Here is a 21,776-nt window from a genome sequence, read left to right as displayed (position 1 = left end):
CATCAATTATAATAAATGTTTTAAAAAAAAAAGCTCATTCAACGAAAACATCCCCAAGACAACTCAGCTCCCCAGGGAGTATACAGCTTGATGTTGTCATGCAGGGGCAACTGGCTAATTCAAACATCACCTCTGCCCTCAAAGGTATCTATTTGCTCCTTGGTGGGTTAAAAAATGCCTTGCTTAAGGACACATAAGGTCCGGGCACTACTTACGACTCTGCGATTCACAGAATGATCCGATGAAATCAGGGGGACAAATACAAGCAAACTCTGCTGTAGCATTAATGCAAATCCCTCCATTCCAGCAAGGGTTACTAATGCAGGGATCGTCTGTGCAAAAAAAGACAGAAATATTTGCATATTGTTATGAATTAATTTGGGCAAAGCACTCAGTGCACAATGGCCGACACAGTCCGTACTTCACTTGCCATGTGTAGAAAAATAGCAATTTTAAAAATCATATAGTTTGTGGTAGAAATGAAAAAATAGCACAAACAACTCTGTAAGTAGCACCATGGGTGAGGCCCATGTGTTGACATCTCATTTGTGTACGCACCAAATAGTTCGCAGTTGGTCCCAAAGTATCTTTCAGGACACTGGCAGAAATACGCATTGTCTGTACTCGAAGACAGGAGACACGATCCTCCGTTAGAACAAACTGCCCCACCGCATGGGTTAGCTGTAAGGAAAGACACAGTCAAAGAAATTACAAATGTCCAATTGCTGCGATAATCATTTTTTTTCCCGGCAAATTTATTCTGCAAAGTTGAAAGGTCACTTGCATGCAATCAAGAAGCGGTGAAAACCTGTCAATCCAATGTCCGCGGAGAAAATAATAACTTGGTCATAGTCACATCCATCAACAGGCTATCAAACTCACCCAGTTGGCAGTTATTTCCTGCCAAGCCATTCTTGCAGACACACTGGTAGCTGTTATGGAACTGGCGGCAACGTTCCCCTTCCCCGCAAGGCATGCTGTCCACGCAACTGTGATCCAGAAAAGTGTCTACAAACAAGAAATATTACAGCCTTTAAATTTATCAGTTACTGGGTGCACTAAGAACGGATGTCACAGTTTGATTTTGGCAGCAGAGGAAATGTGAACATGGAATAAGTAAAAACAGCGTAATGTCGCCATACCAAACATTCTGCTTGGCTCCCGATTTTTGTGTACAAAACGTACCGAACATTGTTGTTGAAAAATGTCACCAAACGAGCGACAAGTGGCTATTTTCCCCCAAGGAATATAAGGGAAGCGGCTATTATTTCCCCAAGGAATATAGAGGAAAGCCACCCATTGCTGTAGGTAGTAAGCTCAAAAACTGTGTAATTACATAATGCAATAGTTGGCTTGGTTCAAAGTCGTCTTTCAGTAACTACCAGGGCGTGCAGGGTGAAATTCTGAAAGGCGCTATTTATTGAAGAGTGAGTACCGGAGCACCAGCTGCTTAAAATCACTCTACCGAACGATTGCAATTAAGAACAATTTCTGTGGCTCCTGCGATGTTCGTCATAGAGGCGTTCCACTGTAGTGTAAACTAAGGCTAGTTCAAATTAGAAGGGGCCACCTAACTGGCCAGTCTGACTTAATCATAAAAAACAAAAATGTTATTTGGTGGAGATATAAGTCACCAAAATCCTTCCTCAAAATCTCACTCATTATTGTGTTCATTGTATTTACAATGTAACACAATGCAATACAATGCAATACAATGCAATACAATGCAATACAATGTAATACAATGTAATACTATGTAATACATGTGCTAATGGGTTTCTTACCACTGTGAATGTGTATTCCAAAAGGGTACGAGAAGTTATTGAAGGAAATGACTGCAATTGATGGTGGTGAGCCAAGAGTCAGATTTGCTATTTGATAATAGTAATCAGTCCAGTACAAATTTCCCTGATAGAGGGCGAGGCCAAGCGGAGTAAGGAGAAAGCCGGAAAAGTCAGCACGGAGGATACGATTCTGACCAAGAAAGTCGATGGATTCGACGATGTTTAGTCCGGCATCACACCAATACAATCTTCCCCCTAAAAGAGAACCACAAATTTGTTTTTTTTAATTAACCATGTGAAGGTGTGCATCAATTGATAGCATGTACACATGAACAAAAAGACTTGAAATATGACCTAGAAATGGAGAGAGCTATTTTATCAACGGAAAGAATGCTGTCTGGCTGTGGTATTGCTGAGGGGGCAAAAACCCAAAAATAGACTAGAGATTGTAACCCCAAAATAAACTAGGTGTTGGGCTATCACGTTTGAAGCGACTACCGCAAACTGCGCCACACACATCAACTCAAAATGCATGTTTGACTTTTTCAACATGCTGCTAGAGGGCGCGCCAACATTTTATGACGTCAACTGTAATATTGTTGTGAAGTTCAATGTACAGCCTAGGCAAAGACTCACATCGTTGAAAGCAAGTTAACATCTTTTGCCAATTTCAAATTATAAGGCACTTCTGGTTTCATCTTTTGACATGCATTTTTGACATTTTTTTTAACCTGCCGCCAGAGGGCGCTTGAACATTTCATGAAGGCTGAAGGCCCAACACCTAATACCGTTATTTCTTAGAAAGGTATACACAAAGTCTAATACCCTGCTCATCCAATGCAAGGCCAGTTGGGTATAGTAGTCCTGTATCCACCAAGACCATCCGCGACGCACCATTGGTATTTGCGCGTTCAATCTTTGGAGAGGAACCCCAATCCGCCCAGAAGAGATAGCTTTGGAAGTAAAAAATACATGCAGTTCATTAACTTCTCATAAAAACTACCAAGAACAAGGGATCACAGTTGTAGTTGATTTTACAACACTCCATGAATTTAAAGACCCATTAAAGAGTGTTGGCACCAGACTATTTCACTGACTGACGAATAGCTTGAATATCTTGTGCTGAGTAAAGATGCAAAATCTACGAAGACCGTTATCGGCAAGGCAGTGATGAGGCTATTAAAAAGGCAGTATGAGGATGATATTTATGAGGTGTAGTATGGTTTATTTCTGGAAAATAGTATGAATTACTGGTCCCTCGATGTAGGTCAGCTTGACTACCTCCCTCCGCCTCGCGTCGGAAGGTAGTCAAGCTGACCTTTACCTCGGGACCAGTAATTCCCACTATTTCCCCTCAAACTATGCTGTATTTGTATACTCACACAAGGCTGCAAACCAAAGTCACAAGATGGAAATTTTTTTGCGTCGGGGTGATGTAAATCAAATTAGGTTTTGCCCTTCACTGACATATAAACACAGCATACTCAGTGTGTTACCTCCCGAGTGAAAGTTGGAAAAAAATCACTCGGGTGGGACTCGAACCCACGACCTCCTGCTTTCTAGTGCAAATGTCTTACCACTCGACCACCGAGCTAACAGGATCGGTTGGCTGGTTCGAATCTGATGTACATAGCAGCAGGTACTGCATTAAGATGGAATTTTACGTCGGGGTGATGTAAATCAAATTAGGTTATTGCCCTTCACCCACGTTTAAACACTGTATACTCAGTGTTTTACCTCCCGAGTGAGTATACAGTGTTTATATGTCGGTGAAGGGCAAAACCTAATTTGAAACCGAAGTCAATCGCAAGTCATTCATAAATAAGATCACGAGTAACAAATCTAGAGGTTGATCAGCAATGACAAAGGCATGCCTTTGTCGCAGTTCATCTGAATAACTTATGACACTTGATTTCTAGGACTGAGTGACTAGTGATTGACTTGCAACAACCTGCATGACTACATGTACTTAGTAAAAGTCTGTCATGTCCTATGGACTACGTTCACAAACAGTGGTGCTTTTTTTTACCACATTCTGAGGGAAACATAGTTTGTATGTGGTTTTACATGTATGTCCCAGCGTGTGTCAATAAAAACGCAGGATTCAAAGCGATTTTTTTTCTGAGAAAATTATGCTACTGGTGTGCCTAATTTGATAAGGATTTGATTGTCCATAATTTCGTCTTTGACAAGATTTTTGTTTGGTGGAATTTGGACTTTTGGTTCAAAAGTTATGACAAGTTTTGTGAAGCCCTCCTGAAGCGGGTTGGTCTGATTCAATGACCTTAACACAACGACCAGTTATGTACAATGCAGGTATGCATTGAAGACAAAATAAACCAGAACAAAACTTTCTTTGAAACAACTGATGATAAGTATCACTTCAATTTAATAACTGGACTATCATTGTTTCAAAGCATCATGAATTATTGACTAATAACATTGATTGTGGACTAAAGGATTATGTAAGCCTAATCCTGCCACACATGTCCTTCTTTGTGATCCACAAATACTTTCACCTGTACTAAATTCAAACCTTTCATTAGGTATGTGTGATTTCACAAATCAGACCAGCTTGGAATTTATAACCCTTCTTCAATGTACTCTATCTCTGGACAGGATTGTCCAAATGAGATGGGATAAAAAGCATAGTGAAGAGAAGGAAAGGTACTTTGAAAAGAGGGTTAACATTTTGATGAATAGGGGTGGTTTATATTCTTAATATTTTTGTATCTAATCCTGCGTTTTTATTGACACACGCTGTACATGTATCATCCTTTACCCATTTGTGACATCCACAACAATCGGTCTAGGTTTCACCTCATCGGAAAGCGACGAAGATGTCAGGTTGAGAAGCACAGAGCGATCCTGCCCGTCGAGAGAAGCTCGCTCAATGAGTAAACTACCTGCATCAGTCCAGTACATCACCCGATTCTCAACGTCCAGAGTTAATCCTTCGGGTTCTGTAAATATCAGGCAATTAAATAGGGTTAACTCCAAAGATCTGAGTTGTCAATACTTCAATCATCCAGAGTCTTCATGAATTGTAAAAGTCTAAAGGAAAATTCTACCTTCAAAATTTCAGCCGGGACCTCAATTTGACTTGTAAAATACTCATCAGAAACTACAGCATTATCTTTGCCGTATGGAAAATCTTGACGAAATTTGTGAATAATAATAATGCATATTTACATGTTTTATTCATATTTATTAAGTAGCCCCATAAATGTGGCTCAAATACTGGATGTTTTTCTGACCTTGAGAAAAAAATATGGCAGATTTATTTTGATTTCCTCAAACACAACTTTTCTGCATGTGTTGAAATCATCACTGGCGTGTTGCTCACAATAAGGGACAAGTCCAGCATTTGAGCCACATTTGTTATGTTTATGGGGCTAGATTAAAGTAAATTCTTACGAATCAAATCCCTCAAGAGAACCACTGAGCCAGTCCCATCCACAAAGGCACGAGAGATGCTCCTATGCTGCACATCCGTCCAGTACACCATGCCGTCCACAGGGTCGTAGTCAATGGCAACAGGGCGAAGAACGTGTTCATGATCATCAAAGCTGGGAATGAGGGTGAAGTTGAAGGTGTCAGCCGGAGCGACAAAAATCCCTGGAGGATTTTCCACATTGGTCACAAAAACCAGATCGTAGCTACCTGCAAATATAAGGCAACCAAAAACAATCGTTAAAGGGAAAATACAACTTTTGCAAACATTGAAAAATATAACTACCAAGTTTTTACGAAAAACCTTGCTAGTATGTTGGTAGCCCCATAAATGTGGCCTATTTACTGGACTGCCTCCGTAAACATAGGCCACACATCCACATGTACAAAAAACGTGTCGACTTTGCCAAATTTTGATTTTCACATTTAGGCTTACTTTTTACGTTTTTTTTGCTTAAGAAGCATTCTCACCCTCTATATAGGCTAATCAGAAAGTGCTGCCTTTTTCAGATGTTCATTTTTCGTGAAATTTCCAGATACATTTGCACACGTTTGCGTATCAAAATTTCAACATGAAATTTCACAAAAATTAAACATCTGAAAAAGGCAGCACTTTCTGATTAGCCTATATAGAGGGTGAGAATGCTTCTTAAGCAAAAAAAACGTAAAAAGTAAGCCTAAATGTGAAAATCAAAATTTGGCAAAGTCGACACGTTTTTTGTACATGTGGATGTGTGGCCTATGTTTACGGAGGCAGTCCAGTAAATAGGCCACATTTATGGGGCTAGTATGTTGGTAAATGACAGTCTGGTCTAAAGCATCCTGTAAAATTATGGCACCTAGTGTGAAGTCATTTTCAAGAAAATTGTATTTTGTATACATTTCCAACAGTGGTCGGCCAACCACCGTTGGAAAAACCTAACTATTTTTCAACTACTGCTCCAATTTTTCCATTTTTTCAGTCCAAATTTTGTTTGCTATTGGTTACATGTTCATGAATGGGTGCAGGCCAGCTAGACTGGTTCCCTTACCATACAATTTTCCAGCATATATTATCAAAAATGGATCCATTTCATCTTCAGTGGAGTCAGGGAACCAGACTACTTGAACATTTTTGTTTTTTTAGTTTTTCCAGCATTTTCTAACACGAAACTTCAATGTTTCAGAGTAACATGTCAGAGTAACAATATTTGATATAGGAAAAAATTCCATACTCGGACGTCACTTTTTTCAATTAATTTTCTAGCGCCAAAAGTTACATCTTTTATGGTTATTCCTCTACTTTCCCTCCTCTACTCTCACCCTCTCCTTTCCTTAATTTCTATTTATTAATCAGTCAGTTGCTTCATCGGGATTCGAACTTCTGACGCTTGCTTGATACACGAGACTCTTAACCGCTAGGCCGCGCACGATCGCTGTTGCAATAATCAATCTTTGGACGTATTTGAAGTACCATTGAAATTAACTAAATATTCATGAGAAAATAAATATTCATAATGACGTATTGCACTATCATTGGCAGGCTCATGCGACGTCATGGTTGTTGATGTCACGTGTATAACGTACAGCTGTCTTTCAGCCACTACAATCAGTTTTGACCGGCTGCTTTAAGTTAGTTCTGCACGACGTATGCATCCAAAATGTGATCTAAAAACACATTTTTAGTAAATTTTTTTCACCTTAACACAGCTTCCTGGATCCCTCTTGGTTCAAAGAACAAGGTGAGGTGACAATTAATATGTTTGGCAGCAGATAAATTGACATCCGAGTATGGAACTTTTCCCCGGAAGAGTAATGTTGTAATCTGTATCTGTATCACTGTATCTGTATCACTCTCCGTACTACTATAGTACTAGCACCTGATGAGGGGTTGTCATTGTAATCTTAATTATTAACATTCGGCCTACACATGCAAATAATGACAGGAAACACTTAGACATTTTCAGACCAGTCTCGAGCGAGCATGATCACGTCGAGAATTTGTGCACAGGTATGCAGTGTCAAGTGACGGCCAGACAATACATGCCAGATATGGGAATATTTTCGGCACAAGGGTGCCTATACTAATAGCCTCAGCTTGGAACACATCGTGATTACTGGAGAATGGAGAAGAAACCTCCACTTGTTGTATCTCATTCTTCTCTGAGGCGAGATCAACATGATCAGATCATGGAGGAAGGAATAGACTAATATCTATTCCATGATCAGATACGTGGGCAGTTTTTTTTTTGACAAGATGACTGGCCCATAATAATCTCACGTGCTGATTTATGGAGGCTGACATGTTTATACAGCGCCCTCTGTTGATAAAACACGGCTTGCAAACAAGTCACGAAAACTGTCCTTTCCATAAATTCCAAACATTTGCCGTAAGATAGCATTTAAAATGACTAACTATAGATTGAAAGTTTACAAAAGCTTCGGTAGTAACAGCTACTTCAACAATAGTTCATTGTTTTGAAGGGAGTGTTTTCAATTATGATCAAATTCACTTCAACTTGAATTCATAATGCCTCACGATAATTTGCTCCTGGGTTCAAAGAAAATTGGTCGCCTATTTAGGGTCCAGAAGGGAGTTTTCCCAATTTTTTTTCCAAAATTTGGGTTTTTCGCCTTTCCTTGGAGCAATGATAAATTAATGTTGTCAGTTCATGTTGGTGATAGTCACAATAAGTGGGTAGGGGTTGTGCCATGATTTTGTCATGATATTTGATACAAGAATCTCAAAAATGGACAGAAACCGTGAAAGAATGAGTTTAGGCCCAAAAAAAAGTCTCCGGTTTCTGGTATGCGCGCGCGTCGCCGTAGCCATGTGCGTCGGCAAAATGAAAACGTTTTTTTTTCAATGAAAGATATGAAATCTCAAAACCGCCAAACTCACTGGTTTGACTGGAATCCTGCTGCTGCACAATTTTAACGTGTTTTTAGATTGGGTTATGGTCGAGAATAAGCTTTATGTGGCCTCTCTGCAGCTCCCATATATTTGCACTAAGTTTAGTCGGGCACCATTTGCAGTCATCCGACAGCCGACATTTGAAGCAAAAAAATCAGGTAAAAAAAAAAGTCGCGTCGCCGCGCCACTTTTTGGGCAAGCTCCCAGCCTCGACTCCAGGGGCGCGTGTTACACTAACCCCTGGCTGTGATGATGACGTAAATGACGCTGAATGGCTATTCACAGCGTACTGCGCGGGCATTTCGAAGATTGCACGCCGGGCGCGCCCATAATGCGCTCGCGCGCTTAGCTTTGCACGTAACGTCACGTACGAAAAAAAAATTATGATTCAAAAGTCGCGATGCCTGTACGATATGGATTATGTCAGCCGCGTTTTTCGCTAAAAAAACCCCTGTATCTGTGGTTGTAAAGGCACGAAAGGGGTAGGCCTACGTACATTTAATACAAATCTTTGCTCATTAACACAACGTCCAAACGTTGTGTTTGAAAGGATTGATTCTTCAAAATCACAACTTTTAACATTTAAAGATGGCGTCGGCACGTAAAACAGATAAACTGCAGCCCTAATTATAATATACCGTATTTTGGTATCTTTAAATTACACAATTCCAGGGGCTACGATCGCGCAAGGCATGATGGGAAACAACATGGCGCTGCAAGATCGTACCCACGGGGCACGAGGTTGGCAAGCTCCATACCAGAAACCGGAGACTTTTTTTGGCCTTAGTGTAAGGAAATTTTATATTGGGTACGGGTGCGTTCGTTTAGCTCACCCGGGTCGACACGGGTCAGCCCGTGCCGTTCGATTAGCTCTGACGTCATTCTCGGGGCTCACCCGGGTCAGCCACCACGGACCCAACCTCGTCCCCAGTGCTTACTTTATTTCCAACCTCGTTTCCTGTGGCAACCCTGGGGACGAGGTTGCCACAGACCCTGCTCGTGGAGTAGAGTCACTGGTGAAAGTACGTCACGCATGCGTTGTTCATTCTCTATAAACGGACAAACATGGCGGTCGGACGGCGGAAATCTCAAGTGGACTCCAATATTTGATTTTATTTGAAGTCTAAAGGTAATCATTAAGTTCATGGCGACCTTTCAGCTATAAATAATTTCAGCCCAACTTTGAGATTTGCAATAAGCGGTACATTTAAACTAAGACCCAATCCGAAACAGGCGTTTTGTCAGTGGCTACGGCCACGCGTCACGGCTTAGGGCGTCACGTGAGGATCGTGATGGCCCGTGGTTGAGCGTTCGATTAGCCCGGCCGTCGTGGCTAATCCTAACCCTTTACCCGTGTCGACCCGGGTGAGCTAAACGAACGCACCCTTAAGGGTGCACTGAAATTCAAGTAAGAATTTCTACGCGAGCTCATTAACATAAAAAGTGCCCCCCCCCCACAATTTCTTTTGAAAACGGAGACCGTTTGGCTTTAAAAACGGTGGAATTGTGTAATATACCCAAGGATCAACTCCCTGGTTTTGGGGCTTCCATCTGAGGGCAGGCTTGATACAATATTACGGTTGAAAAGTGGGTCATATTTGCATGTGAAAGTGGAAGGATGCCACTTGTAAAATGGCTACATGCAGGCTTGGGAATTATCACAAGTTTTCGGGAGGTGATTTTGTTTGGGTGTGAATATTTAAAATTGTAATTGGCTAATCTACCCAAAATTGACACTGAAATGAAAAGATAAAAGGCAAGACAATAATTAAATTTTTGTTTGAGAAACCCCCGTGATGTTGGCTTGCATGTTATTTGGCCCTGAACTTTGTTGATTTTACACTGTTTTCAATGGGGCTTGAATTAGTTCAGTGGACCTTGTATCATCATGATCGATTTTTTCCCAACCGCGCTACATAAACACAGCTCCGTCGCCGCGCGCCGTCGGACTTCTGGGTCGAATCGCGGTGTAAACACTTGAAAGTTATTGTAAAAAAAAACCTCAAGAAAAACACGTTGCATTAAAACGACATATTGCATCCAATATTTTGCCATGATAGCTGACACAAAAATCAGGTGTGCAAATGTTTTCATCGGATGACAGACCTCCGAAGGCACGGGCATTTTAGTAATAAATGCCAATTCGTAGTCGCCAGTCATGTCGCCTTCCGACTAAACTGTTTCGTCGAAAACAATTTCAATGACCCAGCTTCACACTTGAAAGCCCAGAATTAATTAGGCCCACCTGGAGCTAGTTGCGCAAGTCAGCAGAGTTAGCGTCAGCGCTGGCCTGGCGCGCAAGCAGAAACATTTATAAAAATATTTCCTGTTCCAGGGACGTGACCAGTTTCAGTGTCACCGAACGCTTTCCGGAAACCTATCGATTTCGTGGGCGTACATAATAGGCCTACACCATTTTGTTATTGTGCTGTGTTTACCGTAGAATTCATTATCGTATTCTGATCCTTGCCAGAAGTGTTCGTTCCAAATGTTATTATTTCCTTGTGAAATGTCTAGAATTGACTGTTTCCTTGTTAATAGCCGAATTATGTTTCCCAAACGACATCGTTATGGATAGTTATTGAGCGCACTCTACTTTTATTATACGTACACGCAGGTTAATAATGCCATGAATTACGCCTTGCTGACGAGCTCTCCGATGGCTCAGCTGGATAAGGCCAACAAAAGTCCCCGGTTTCTGGAAAAAGTGGTGCGGCGACGCGGCTTTTTTTTTACGTTTTTTTTTTCTTCAAATGTCGGCTGATGACTGCAAATGGTGCCCGACTAAACTTAGTGCAAATGGGAGTCCAGAGAGGCCACATAAAGCTTATTCTCGACCATAACCCAATCTAAAAACACGTTAAAAGTGTGCAGCAGCAGGATTACAGTCACTTAACCAGTGAGTTTGGCGGTTTTGAGACATCATCTTTCATTGAAAAAAAAACAACGTTTTCATTTTGCCGACGCGCATGGCTACGGCGATGCGCGCGCATACCAGAAACAGCAGACTTTTTTTTGGGCCTAATGCCATAGTTTTGAGATCGGAGGGTGTGAGTTCAAAACCACATTTTTCATTCTTTTCTTTTCTAATTTGCGGCTTGGGAGTATTTTTTGGAAAGGGAAATAAAGTCCGAATTTCATGAGGTTCAAATTCATTTCACTTTTTTTTCTTTTGTATATATTTTTTTCATATGTTTAGCGCAGTAAAGTCCAAAACCTCATAGCGTACACCCCATTTACTTATGTCGTTTGGGGGAAAAATCGCGGCCGGGCACTTTTGGGTGTCAAAAGCATATTAATCACACTTAAATAAGTAACGCATAATATTGTTTACTTGACCACGATATACTGAATAGTTATTGGTCGAAATACATGCTTAGTTTCAAACTTCTTCCGTTTAATTGTCACGAATGACACGAACGGAATAAAAAAACTTTATACCTAAGACTGAAACGAAGTTAAGTAGTGAAAATTGACCAAGAAATCAATTCTAAACACTCCCCGATGGCCCGGTCTCTTTAACGATACAGTCTAATGCGACATAGTTGAACTAAAATTGGAATAGATTTCACAGCTTCAACAATAATGCTTAGAGAAGCAGTGCTCACTAGTGAATATGCCATCTTGATCAATATAAATTCGTTTATAAAGGTGGAAGCCCGCATGTAAATGCATTAGGCCTACAAAGACCGACAACGAAAGCAAAATGAGACACAAAAGGTCAAACACCAACTGCAAAAGTCCGGTTTTAAAACCAAACCATTTGGGTGGTTGGTTGGAGTGTTCAACCATTTGGGTAATAGAAAGCGTACACCTTTAATTCTATTTTGTCATAAATTTAGAAAAACATTTGCATCTTTTTATATTTAGCTACTAAAATGACAATTAGCCAGTTCGGTATTTCAAAAAAGTCTGGTGCACATCAAGATTTGACAATTTTTTCGGGGATAACTGCGGCAGATAAATGCATTACAAAGGCTACGAAACGTGGTAACCAAATCTGCATTCTGTGCGGATTTTTCGTGCAATCGAAAAGAGATGGAATTTTCGTTCGCACAAAAGTTTTGACACACTAGACACCAAAAACCTTTCGCTGTCCAAAGGTTTTTTTTATGCAAGATTGTATACGTCAGAACACGATAATCTCTTCACGTTTGCTGCAGTACTCCACTATGCTTGTGCATGCATCCGAAGAATGTTTTATCCCGAAAGAAATATCGGCAAATCTTGATGGAATACCGAAGTCGCGTATTCATAAACCTTTCACCGCCACATAAAACAAACTGTTACTTGCGAATTCCCACTTGGAAATTATAGACTTGCTGAAACCTCCCCGGCCCCCTAGCCTAAAAAATTAGAACCAAACGATTGTACCTTTTAGACCAAATGTCTGAGACACATATAGGCTTGCCTAGTTTTGTGAACCGTTCCAGAAGGGATGCCGTTCATCTTTTTTCGCATTCTTTCATCTTTTTTTCCTGATGATGCAGAAAGATGCATTATAAATGGGCACAAAGTGCGACACTTATACGGAAACATACTTTAAATTTTCTCAATGACATGTCTTTATGTAAACCGACAGTAACACTAATGTACAAACACGTTTGGTTATCAATTTTATTGATAAATGACCCCATCATTTTTCAGAAGTTTAAGTACCCGACCCAGACCCCAAAAATTAAAACATGTTGTGCTCATATTTTTCGCCTAATTTCACTCTTTCAAAAGATGTAAAATCTTCCATCCCTTCTGAAAAAAAGTTGCCTATATTATGTACTCTCATGTTACCAAGCAAAATCCCGTAGAAATTTTCACATAGTGCGTGTTCTTCAAACCGTCTGGGTAAAATATATGATCCCTCTCTGTCCCGCCAGACTAAGCGTCGAAAATCACAAATGTCGATAAAGCCATATCTATCAAATACATGTGGCATGGATATCAAAAGTTATCAATACTGAGAACCTCGTAAAACGGGTCTGCATAAGGCTGTTTTTTTTGGGGGGGGGGTTGACATAGGAGATGCTTACCTTCAGTTTGAGCTTTGACTGGAAACTTGACAAACGAAACCAACAGAATGGCGAACACCATCAACAGGTATGTGTTCACTCCTTTTCCGGCATCCATTCTAGATTTCGAACAAGCTAAACCAGACGTCGACCAATCTCACAGACTTTTCGTCAGGCACTTTTATCAGAGTGTAACTTTCTTACTTCCAAATCTAAGATATGGTTCGTGCGCAGTCCGGACAGACGCCTACTCGAAAAGAAAACGTCTGGACAGTCTTCGTCGCGAACAGGAAATGAAACAGTCCGCACCCTGGCTGTTTGTACTTGTACTTGGCCGTTGAAAATAAATGGTACGTCACGTCACATGAAATCCAACCAATAATATGTGTGCAGGTTCCTTGATCAAGTGAACAAAAGCCACCCTGGAACTGGATTTACCAACATTCAAAGAAAATCCATCCCATAATAATATGTTTGCATGCTCAAGCGAAAAGTAAGCGCCAATTAAGACTTGGCAGGGCACTTTGTCAACTCTAACAATTTTGTTTATTGTAGTAATTCCAAACCAGAACAAGATGGTAACGTGATATTGAACTTCCCTTAAGGCCCAGCTCAGCCCTGGTTAGGTTGTAAATGGTAACGACGCGGACTGTGTTTTTAGGACCCCGTCTGATCTGCAGTGTAAATCTGACAAGAAAATTGTCATATTTGCATTCATCAGCTGAGTATATAACTAGGCCTACCTCAGAAGGGTGCAATTTCGACTGTTTTCTCGTCAAATAATTTTAACTATAGAGTGGGAATTCAAAGTGTATTTCGCACAAGATCCTGGTTCCAGCCTGCCGACCTTTCTCCTGTTGTCCCTGACTCATGGATCACTGTTAACTGTAAGCCGTACAGTGCTATCGTATAGGATTACCCGTACACAGTGCCATATTGAATGGGCAACATGCGGCCCATCGTGAACACCAGATGCATAAACATATTACAGGAAAACTGGTGAGAGGTATTTGAGAATGCGGAAATCAAAGGAAATTGTATGGAATTTTTAACTTTGTCAAACAATTTGGAGTACATCATGAACAAACTCAGGCAGCTACGTTATTGGCATTGCACCATAATGCAAATAAACCCCTTTTGTACTGAGCAAACACGCACTGTTTTCTTCTTTTCCCGTTTTTTTGGTGTGAATTTGTCTTCATTTGTGATGGATGATTGAGCGGTATGCGGAAGTATCGAATTTGACGACCAGTTTCGCAATATAGTCCCGGGGGATAAGGTGAAAAAAAAAACCACACACAGAGGCTGTTGAAAGTTATTGTGAACTCACAATAGCTAGCGTCCAGTAGAAGGAATTCCCCTTCGAAGGCCCAATCTAGTTCCCTTGACCTTGCGTGTGTTTTTTTTTATCCATATTAAAGATAGCTTTTCAGAAATGTTCCAAACAAATCTGTTGCAAAGATTTGGTGAAATAGGTTCTGGAAAAACCTGTTGTTTGAAGTTTTAAGGAACGACTCAACGTTCAACACTGTCGACTTGATGATCAACTTGTGGCTGTCGCAGTCACGGTCGTTCGTATAATAGATGAGCTTGATTGTAGACGTTGCTCCACTCGTTTTATGATTTGAACCAATGTAGTGCAGTCACTGATGTTAAACATCCGGTCACATACACTGAATCAAGTGTTAGAAACCGACACTGGGGATAAATAAATATAACAAACTAATAAGCCTATGAGTCTTTGTCACAAATCATCATTGAATAGCTTTTGATCAGTGTTGTAGTCGAGTATTTTTTCCGAGTACCGAGTACTGCCGAGTACTTAGCTTGCCAAGTACGAGTACAAGTTTATCCGAGTATAAGTACAGGTCTGCCGAGTACGAGTACTTTTCTTCCGAGTACGAGTACGACGAGTACTTATATTTCCGAATACGGGTACGAGTATACTAGTGCATTGTGCTTGAAGCCGAAAATTATTTGTACTGTTAATCACTTGTGATACAAACTAGGGATCATCTTTGTAAGCATTTTTCAATTTAATTATTTGAACTATTTTTTTTCTTTTAATCTGCAAAAGCAGTCTCAAATCAATTTGCTTCCGCTGTGAAGTCTGATTAAACTGCACGACAGTGGATACAGACGACATATATTGTGATTTTCGTCACGAACAATTTACAACTTGGGCACAAAAGTGCCACAAATTCTTCACAGGCCGTCCATTTTTGACAAGCGAATGTGAACGGTGACGGTATATGCAACGTGAAAAGTGGCAGATAGGGACCGAAACCGGGGTTCGGAACTTAAACAGCCTTGCTCCATGCTCCAATCGTACGACCATTTTGAGGAACAATTCGGCATTGGCTATAATAGGCCTTTCTTTTGTTTGTAAACATTGAGGCCATTTGTATGGGCTGCCGTAAGCGCATAAATTGAAGCCGTGGTTGGCAACATATTTTTCCACAAAAAGTTCTCATAACGCCATCAACACATAGTAAAGAGGTATATGTATGAATTATTTTGTAGCTTTGTTGAAAATGTTGTATTTTTAAGTATCAAATAATATTTTGGTGATCTGTAATAACTCTTCTTCATTTTTGCAGTGTTGGACCTTCCATAGTTTTGCAGGCCGTGGTTGGCAAAATGCACTTTGCCAACCAAGCGCAGAAAGGTCTCTTGTGCCCACAGTTCGGCAAATGGCATTGTGGGCGTAACTGGCGCGGCCCAGACCCAGTTAGATAGAAACCCAGTCACGGCTAGCCGTTAATTGTGTTTGTCCGGACGTGCGTAGAGGAAACTGCCAATTTCTCCGCAACCAGCCATTCAACTGAAATTATCGATAAAATAATAGGCCATCGCTATATATACCCTTTTTATCGACTGAGTACTGCTATTCGAGTACGAGTATGATCGAGTACAATTTCGACATGTCGAGTACTAGTACTTTGCTGCTCGAGTACGAGTGCCGGTGTAGCATGAATTTAGGTTTTATGAAATACGGACTCATTGGTGGTATTGCGCATGCTCATGCATAGATATTAGGAGAGGGACCGGTCACCTGAGAGGGTTTAACCAATAAAAGGGAAAAGAGTCCGATTTTCATGCGAGTCCAATTTTCATATCACACCCGTCGTCATTTCGAGTACGAGTACTTTAACATTCGAGTACGAGTACTCAAAACGAAGTACTCGAGAAGTACTCGAGTATGAGTATGAGTACTACAGCACTGCTTTTGACCTACCTTAATTGGGACAAGTTGAATTGTGACTGGCATGTGCTACTGCTAGACTTAATTGTGAGGACTAAATTGTGAGAACTTGTGGGGACTTTTGTGAGAACTTTTAATGGACTTTTGATGGACTTCTCATATGATGAACTTCACTTCACTTCAATTCACTTTATTTTCCATGTCAGTGTCAATACATAGGTAAGGATGGTATACATATATTTTTTATAAGGTGATGGAAGGGGCCCCCAAGAACTTATGATTGACATCGCACACACAAAAAAAACACGGGAATCGGATACAGTTGATATCTCTATGATATGCATAATGCTCCGTAGTCTGTAACTTATTTTGGGCTAGCTAGACCAGTTTTGACAACTCTGGCATGCCTGCAGTCTGATCCGTGGGTACGCCGGGTGAGGGTTCTTTGGGCCTCAATTATGTTGGGGTCAATCATTGAGCGTGCATGGATATGCGTGCAACGACGGATCAGCTTGATAATAGACACGCCTGCGCCTCGCGCGATCAGCTCAACCCTGGGTGGTTGGTACGTGTAATAATGCAATGAACAAGCACATGTTGTTTTTTTCACCAGTCCGTGATTCTATTTGCGGCCCCAAAACTGCGCCGTTACAGCGCCCTCATAATAATGGCCATTGGAAATGTTACAAACTGAAACAGAGGGCGCTATTTATTGCCCTGCAACATGCATATATAAACCACGTACAAAATCCATCTCAAACGCCACACTTCGATTTAGCCTGTACATGCATACAAACCATGAACAAAAACCATCTCAAACGCCACAGGTCGATTTTGCCTGTACTTCCATATAAACCATGTACACAAAACATCTCAAACGCCACAGGTTGATTTTGCCTATACATGCATATAAACCATGTACAAAAGCCATCTTAAACGCCACAGGTCGATTTAGCCTGTACTTGCATTAAACCATGTACAAAAACCATATCAAACGCCACAGGTCGATTTTGCCTGTACATGCATTAAAAACATGTACATGTACAAGAACCATCTCAAACGTTAAAACTAGGTCAATGAGCCTTAACATGCACAAAAACCATCTCAACGCCACAGGTCGATTTGTACAAAAACCATCTCAAAGCGGCCACAGGTCGATGCACTCATGCAGATTTATTCCGCGGCCAGTGCCAAACACAGGTCGACTTATTCGTTATATTAAACTCCACAGAAATACATGAAAAAGATACAGGAACAATAAACCACTGAAGCAGGACCCGGTCCGAACGCTTGAGAATTATTTTGGTAAGCACTACTTTGCCGGAAAACCTCCATATAAATTGCATGAAATATTGATAATATGTACTTAATTCAGACGTAACTATAATACAAATTAAAGCACGATCAATTTGGCAAAAAGGACACGTAAAACATTCCAAAATTGTAATCAGCCTGTACATAATAAACAAAAACACACAACAAACTTTTTTAAAACGAAACACTTCCAGGCTAAATTATCAACGCTAAGCCACTGAATGACTTGATCAAGTCTAAACCAACCTCGCACGGCGCCCTCGTGTGGTACGAAACCCATTTTCCTTCGGATCTTTCTGCTGATGCAGCGTTCGACCTATGCCGTTTGAGAAATAACATCGGCCGAGAAGAATGGCATTTCGGTAAGTTTAGTCGCAGCATATTGCATTAAATTTTCGTTTAATTTATGTTTATTTAGTTCCGATGGAAGAAAACCTAATAGTTAATGTTGTAACAAAATATATTGAGGATTGACAGAATTGATAATTACCAAGATAAGGCCTACAATTGACTAAGTTACTGGAGTCGAAGAAACGTTGTCCTGTTTACGCCAGAATTACGGAATATAAAAATAAGGCAGTGTATATTTTGCCGGAGACGGCAAACCTTTAGTAAACGTTAGTTTGCCGGATGTGCACTGAACATGCGCAGTTACTGTTTTTTTGTACTTACAGTTTTTCCGGTGACAGGTTTTAGTCTGGCTCCATGCCAAAATTATCGTTGTTACCTCGTGAATACGATGGGATTCAGACCATTTTATAATTTCGGACTTTATTTCCCTTTTAAAAAAAATCCTCCAGAGCTGCAAAAAATGTTTGAGACATGTTAAAATAATAAACATGATAAAAGAAGAATATTCTTATTTATTTGGGGATGAGAAAAAAAAACTTAAAAATGTGGTGCGGTCGGAATCGAACGCGAGTCATCCCGCCTACTAGAGCCTTTGCTTAACCATGTTAACCACTACACCAAACGTGCTACACAACTTTTGGTGGGAATTTAATACATCTTATAAATCAGCCCTATTTTAAAGAGTACAGCACCCTCTGTTGATATGGATTGCCGCCGGCAAACCTTTAGTAATCGTTAGTTTGCCGTCATTACCTCCGGCAAAATATCCACTATCTAAAAATAATATTTATGTGAGTGCATTGCTGAGGGCGCTGTTTGCATAGTTGCTCATTTGCTGGAAGGGGGGGGGGTAGTCTATGGTATCAGAGCAGATTCGCTAATTAATAATGCAAGACAACTGCCTCTTGACATCTAGATTTTGACCAATCAGCGGCCGCTTTCTAATCAGCAGGTCTTTGGTCATTCACCCGTTGCAACGTTGTCACTAAACGTCAGTGTCATGTCATGATATAGGCATGGCTGGATAAAAGAAACCTAGACACAGCAACAAAGGCTTCGGTCACGCGCTCTTATGATACGCAATACGTGCAAGCTTGTCTAGGTTTTATCGATCTACCATGCACGCCCAGCTGTAATCTGGTAATTGTTGTATTACAAATACAAAACACTGCGTCACTGCATTCAAATTGACCAATCGAAAAGATTCTCATATATCTGGCAATCACTTTTCACCCTGCACACAAACCGTATGAGACTGGTCTGAAAATGTCTAAATGTTTTCTCAGTAAGTACTTCAATATTTTCCTTGCTAAATTTGACCATTAATTTAAGTTCATATTATCACTTTCTGATGGCTAATACTGATAGGTCACTGAAGGGAAACATTAGTGATGGCCAGATATGGGAATCTTTCCGACCAATCAAACAGTTAGTCCTGATTTGGGAATGAAATGACATCACCATCCTTACTATAATTCCAGGAATCTCTGTCTGTCTGTCTGTCTGTCCGCCGATTTTCTCCAGAACCGGGCACCGTATGAAGTTGAAAATCGGCGGGTGTGTTGCTCGGGACAACAGAATGTGCAGTGCCAAGTTTGAAGTGGTTTGGACCAGCGGTTGTCAAAAAAGCTGCAAAAAAGCAGTATTTTCTGAAGCCTAGCGTGGCAGTATATAGCTTAGAACATAACACCATGCACTGCCGTTCTTTTCAGTTGTTTACGTCATGTAAGGCTAAAGCGCGCGTGCTTAATATGACGCAACAATGGAAAAAAGGACGGGCACATCATGGGGTTCTTTTCAATTGTTTACGTCATGTTCGAGCTAAAGCGCGCGTGCTCAGTATGACGCAAACAGTGCATAAAGGACGGGCACATTGTAGGGCTATAGCACTGCACACCATGTCTTCGTACGTACATATACGTGAGTGGCATGCACGGCACATGCATTTTGTAGTCAACTGAGCAACCATCACTGCACTGTATGTAGGCGGTCGACTGAGCAACTCTAATACAATATGGTATCGCCCTACAACTACGCCCTACAGTTGTAGGGCGATACCATATTGTCAAGTAGGGGTAAATATCAGTGCCAGGAGGGTGACGACAGTTTGTGAGTTTAACTTGCGAGTGTGCGTTCACACCATTGAATAATGTGCGTTGTTTGCACGAGCTGCAGTTCTCAACTGCCCCTTCCGAACACGCACATTTTCGACTGGCCCTGCACTAGTTTAGTAAATTTGAAGTAAAGTTGAAATGATTGATGGATTTACGGATTAAACATGAGACCTTTGACGATCTTTGCAAGTAATACAAATGAAATGTTAAAAAAGGCGTTTTCACAAAATAGATCGTTTTGTGCTGGAATTATAGGGGCGTTATTGAAGGTGCTACATGTACTAGGCCTACTACACGGTAAGTGCATTCGAGCACGTGGTCGCGTGCAGGATTTATAGATCGAAGCGAATTCAGATTCTTTTCTAGAATTGTTCTTTCAATACTGGACTGCTATACGACATACAGGTTTGGTGTAAAACAATTTTAAGCTGAAATAACGTTTGTAGCAACAAAAACAGCTTTGATAAGTTAATTTTGAGTTCACAGACCGGTTTACAAAAATAGGTGGGCTTGGAAATCCTTGGACAGCCGATAAAACTGCTGTGCAAATGAATAAATGTTGTCATCAGATGACGTCGCTCCGCCCTGATCTATAGGAAAAGGTCGTGAAATTGTTGTAAAACAATAATAAAATTGTAAGAATCAAAGCTTTTTGGGGGAAATCGTGTAGATTACGAACCTTGCTTTATCAACCATAGATTTATCAACTCTAAACAATCACTAATTTCTTTCTTAATTCTAATCAGGCCTAACTGTTAATTATCATTTAATTTTCTTGTATATTTTGTTTCTGTTAATTTAGAAATCCAAATGGTCCACCGCCAGGCACAGGTACGTAAGATCACCCAAAACTTGCATGGTTCATTGGGATAATTTTCAATAAACCTTAACCCTTATCCTTTCGAAACTTTCCCATGGCCAGAATCCATCCTCAATCCTCCCAAATCAATGGTTATTTCGTGAATTTGTTCAGTAGACGGGTGACCCCTGTACCTCACTCCTCAAAAATCCTCCGAACCACTTTTTGCGCGTTGTAGCAGTGAGTGCGGATTATATCCAGAAGCATTTGGGGGATGATATCCAGTAGAGATCTCTCTCAAATGACGTCACTTCGTTCAGATTTCCTCATGCATCAACAATTTGGGCGTCAAATTTTTATGACGCGCATCGGCTGCGCCGTATTTCAAAGAACTTTTGCGCAACACGCGCACTTGTTTAGAACATTTTGCACACTGCGTGCTCACGCATCTGATGGCATTGAATACGCAGTTGTAATTTTTTTTACGAAGATGGCGTTCTACGAGAGAGATGTTTAATGTAGACCTCAATTATGCATGGCTGAACATAAACAGTGCAGGATACATCTTCGCACTTTTGCATCCCCTAAAATCACCCGGCATTTAACAGGCATACAGCCTCAATTCCACAAAGTCCTCCGAGAGCCTCTTCTCCGTTTTGGATGGTGATGTTGAAACTGGCATGGTTAGCTTTGGAGGACTGACATTCTAATGTTTGAATAAATTCAGATTTTTATTACCATATCGTCGGGTGCACCACAAAGCGACGTATCGTCTATGGATTTGTGCACACGATACGTCACTTCGTGGTGCGACCAATGATACGTTTCATGCATGGATTAAGACTTTTCTGTTAACT

The 21,776-nt window shown here is 40.8% G+C and overlaps 2 protein-coding genes across 6 annotated transcripts in view; one reads left to right on the top strand and one right to left on the bottom strand.

The window, feature by feature from the left end:
• LOC119730971 overlaps nt 1–13,538 on the bottom strand; it is a 28,035-nt gene extending 14,497 nt beyond the window's left edge. Inside the window, exons 1-8 of one of the 2 annotated variants that reach the window (XM_038204046.1) lie at nt 13,158–13,538; nt 5,202–5,447; nt 4,567–4,747; nt 2,610–2,737; nt 1,785–2,039; nt 883–1,008; nt 559–681; nt 216–332 (exon numbers count right to left, since the gene is read on the bottom strand). In XM_038204046.1, coding sequence (XP_038059974.1) covers nt 216–332; nt 559–681; nt 883–1,008; nt 1,785–2,039; nt 2,610–2,737; nt 4,567–4,747; nt 5,202–5,447; nt 13,158–13,254 — 1,273 coding nt within the window. In that variant the 5' untranslated portion in view covers nt 13,255–13,538. Of the gene's footprint in view, nt 1–215; nt 333–558; nt 682–882; nt 1,009–1,784; nt 2,040–2,609; nt 2,738–4,566; nt 4,748–5,201; nt 5,448–7,497; nt 7,610–13,157 lie in introns of those variants that run through there. The other variant, XM_038204047.1, reaches the window with a different exon arrangement.
• Nucleotides 13,539–17,905: 4,367 nt separating this feature from the next.
• LOC119730970 (synergin gamma-like) overlaps nt 17,906–21,776 on the top strand; it is a 31,626-nt gene continuing 27,755 nt past the window's right edge. For 2 of the 4 annotated variants that reach the window (XM_038204043.1, XM_038204042.1), the window contains exons 1-2: nt 17,911–18,017; nt 20,923–20,951. In XM_038204043.1, the coding sequence (XP_038059971.1) occupies nt 18,007–18,017; nt 20,923–20,951 (40 nt within the window). In that variant the 5' untranslated portion in view covers nt 17,911–18,006. Of the gene's footprint in view, nt 18,018–20,922; nt 20,952–21,776 lie in introns of all 4 variants that reach the window. The other 2 variants (XM_038204044.1, XM_038204045.1) reach the window with 2 other exon arrangements.

This window comes from Patiria miniata, unplaced genomic scaffold (assembly GCF_015706575.1).
Source record: "Patiria miniata isolate m_02_andy unplaced genomic scaffold, ASM1570657v1 HiC_scaffold_22, whole genome shotgun sequence".
Classification (NCBI taxonomy): domain Eukaryota; kingdom Metazoa; phylum Echinodermata; class Asteroidea; order Valvatida; family Asterinidae; genus Patiria; species Patiria miniata.
Note: the sequence above shows the minus strand (reverse complement) of the source record. Positions and strands in the feature narration are given on the sequence as shown.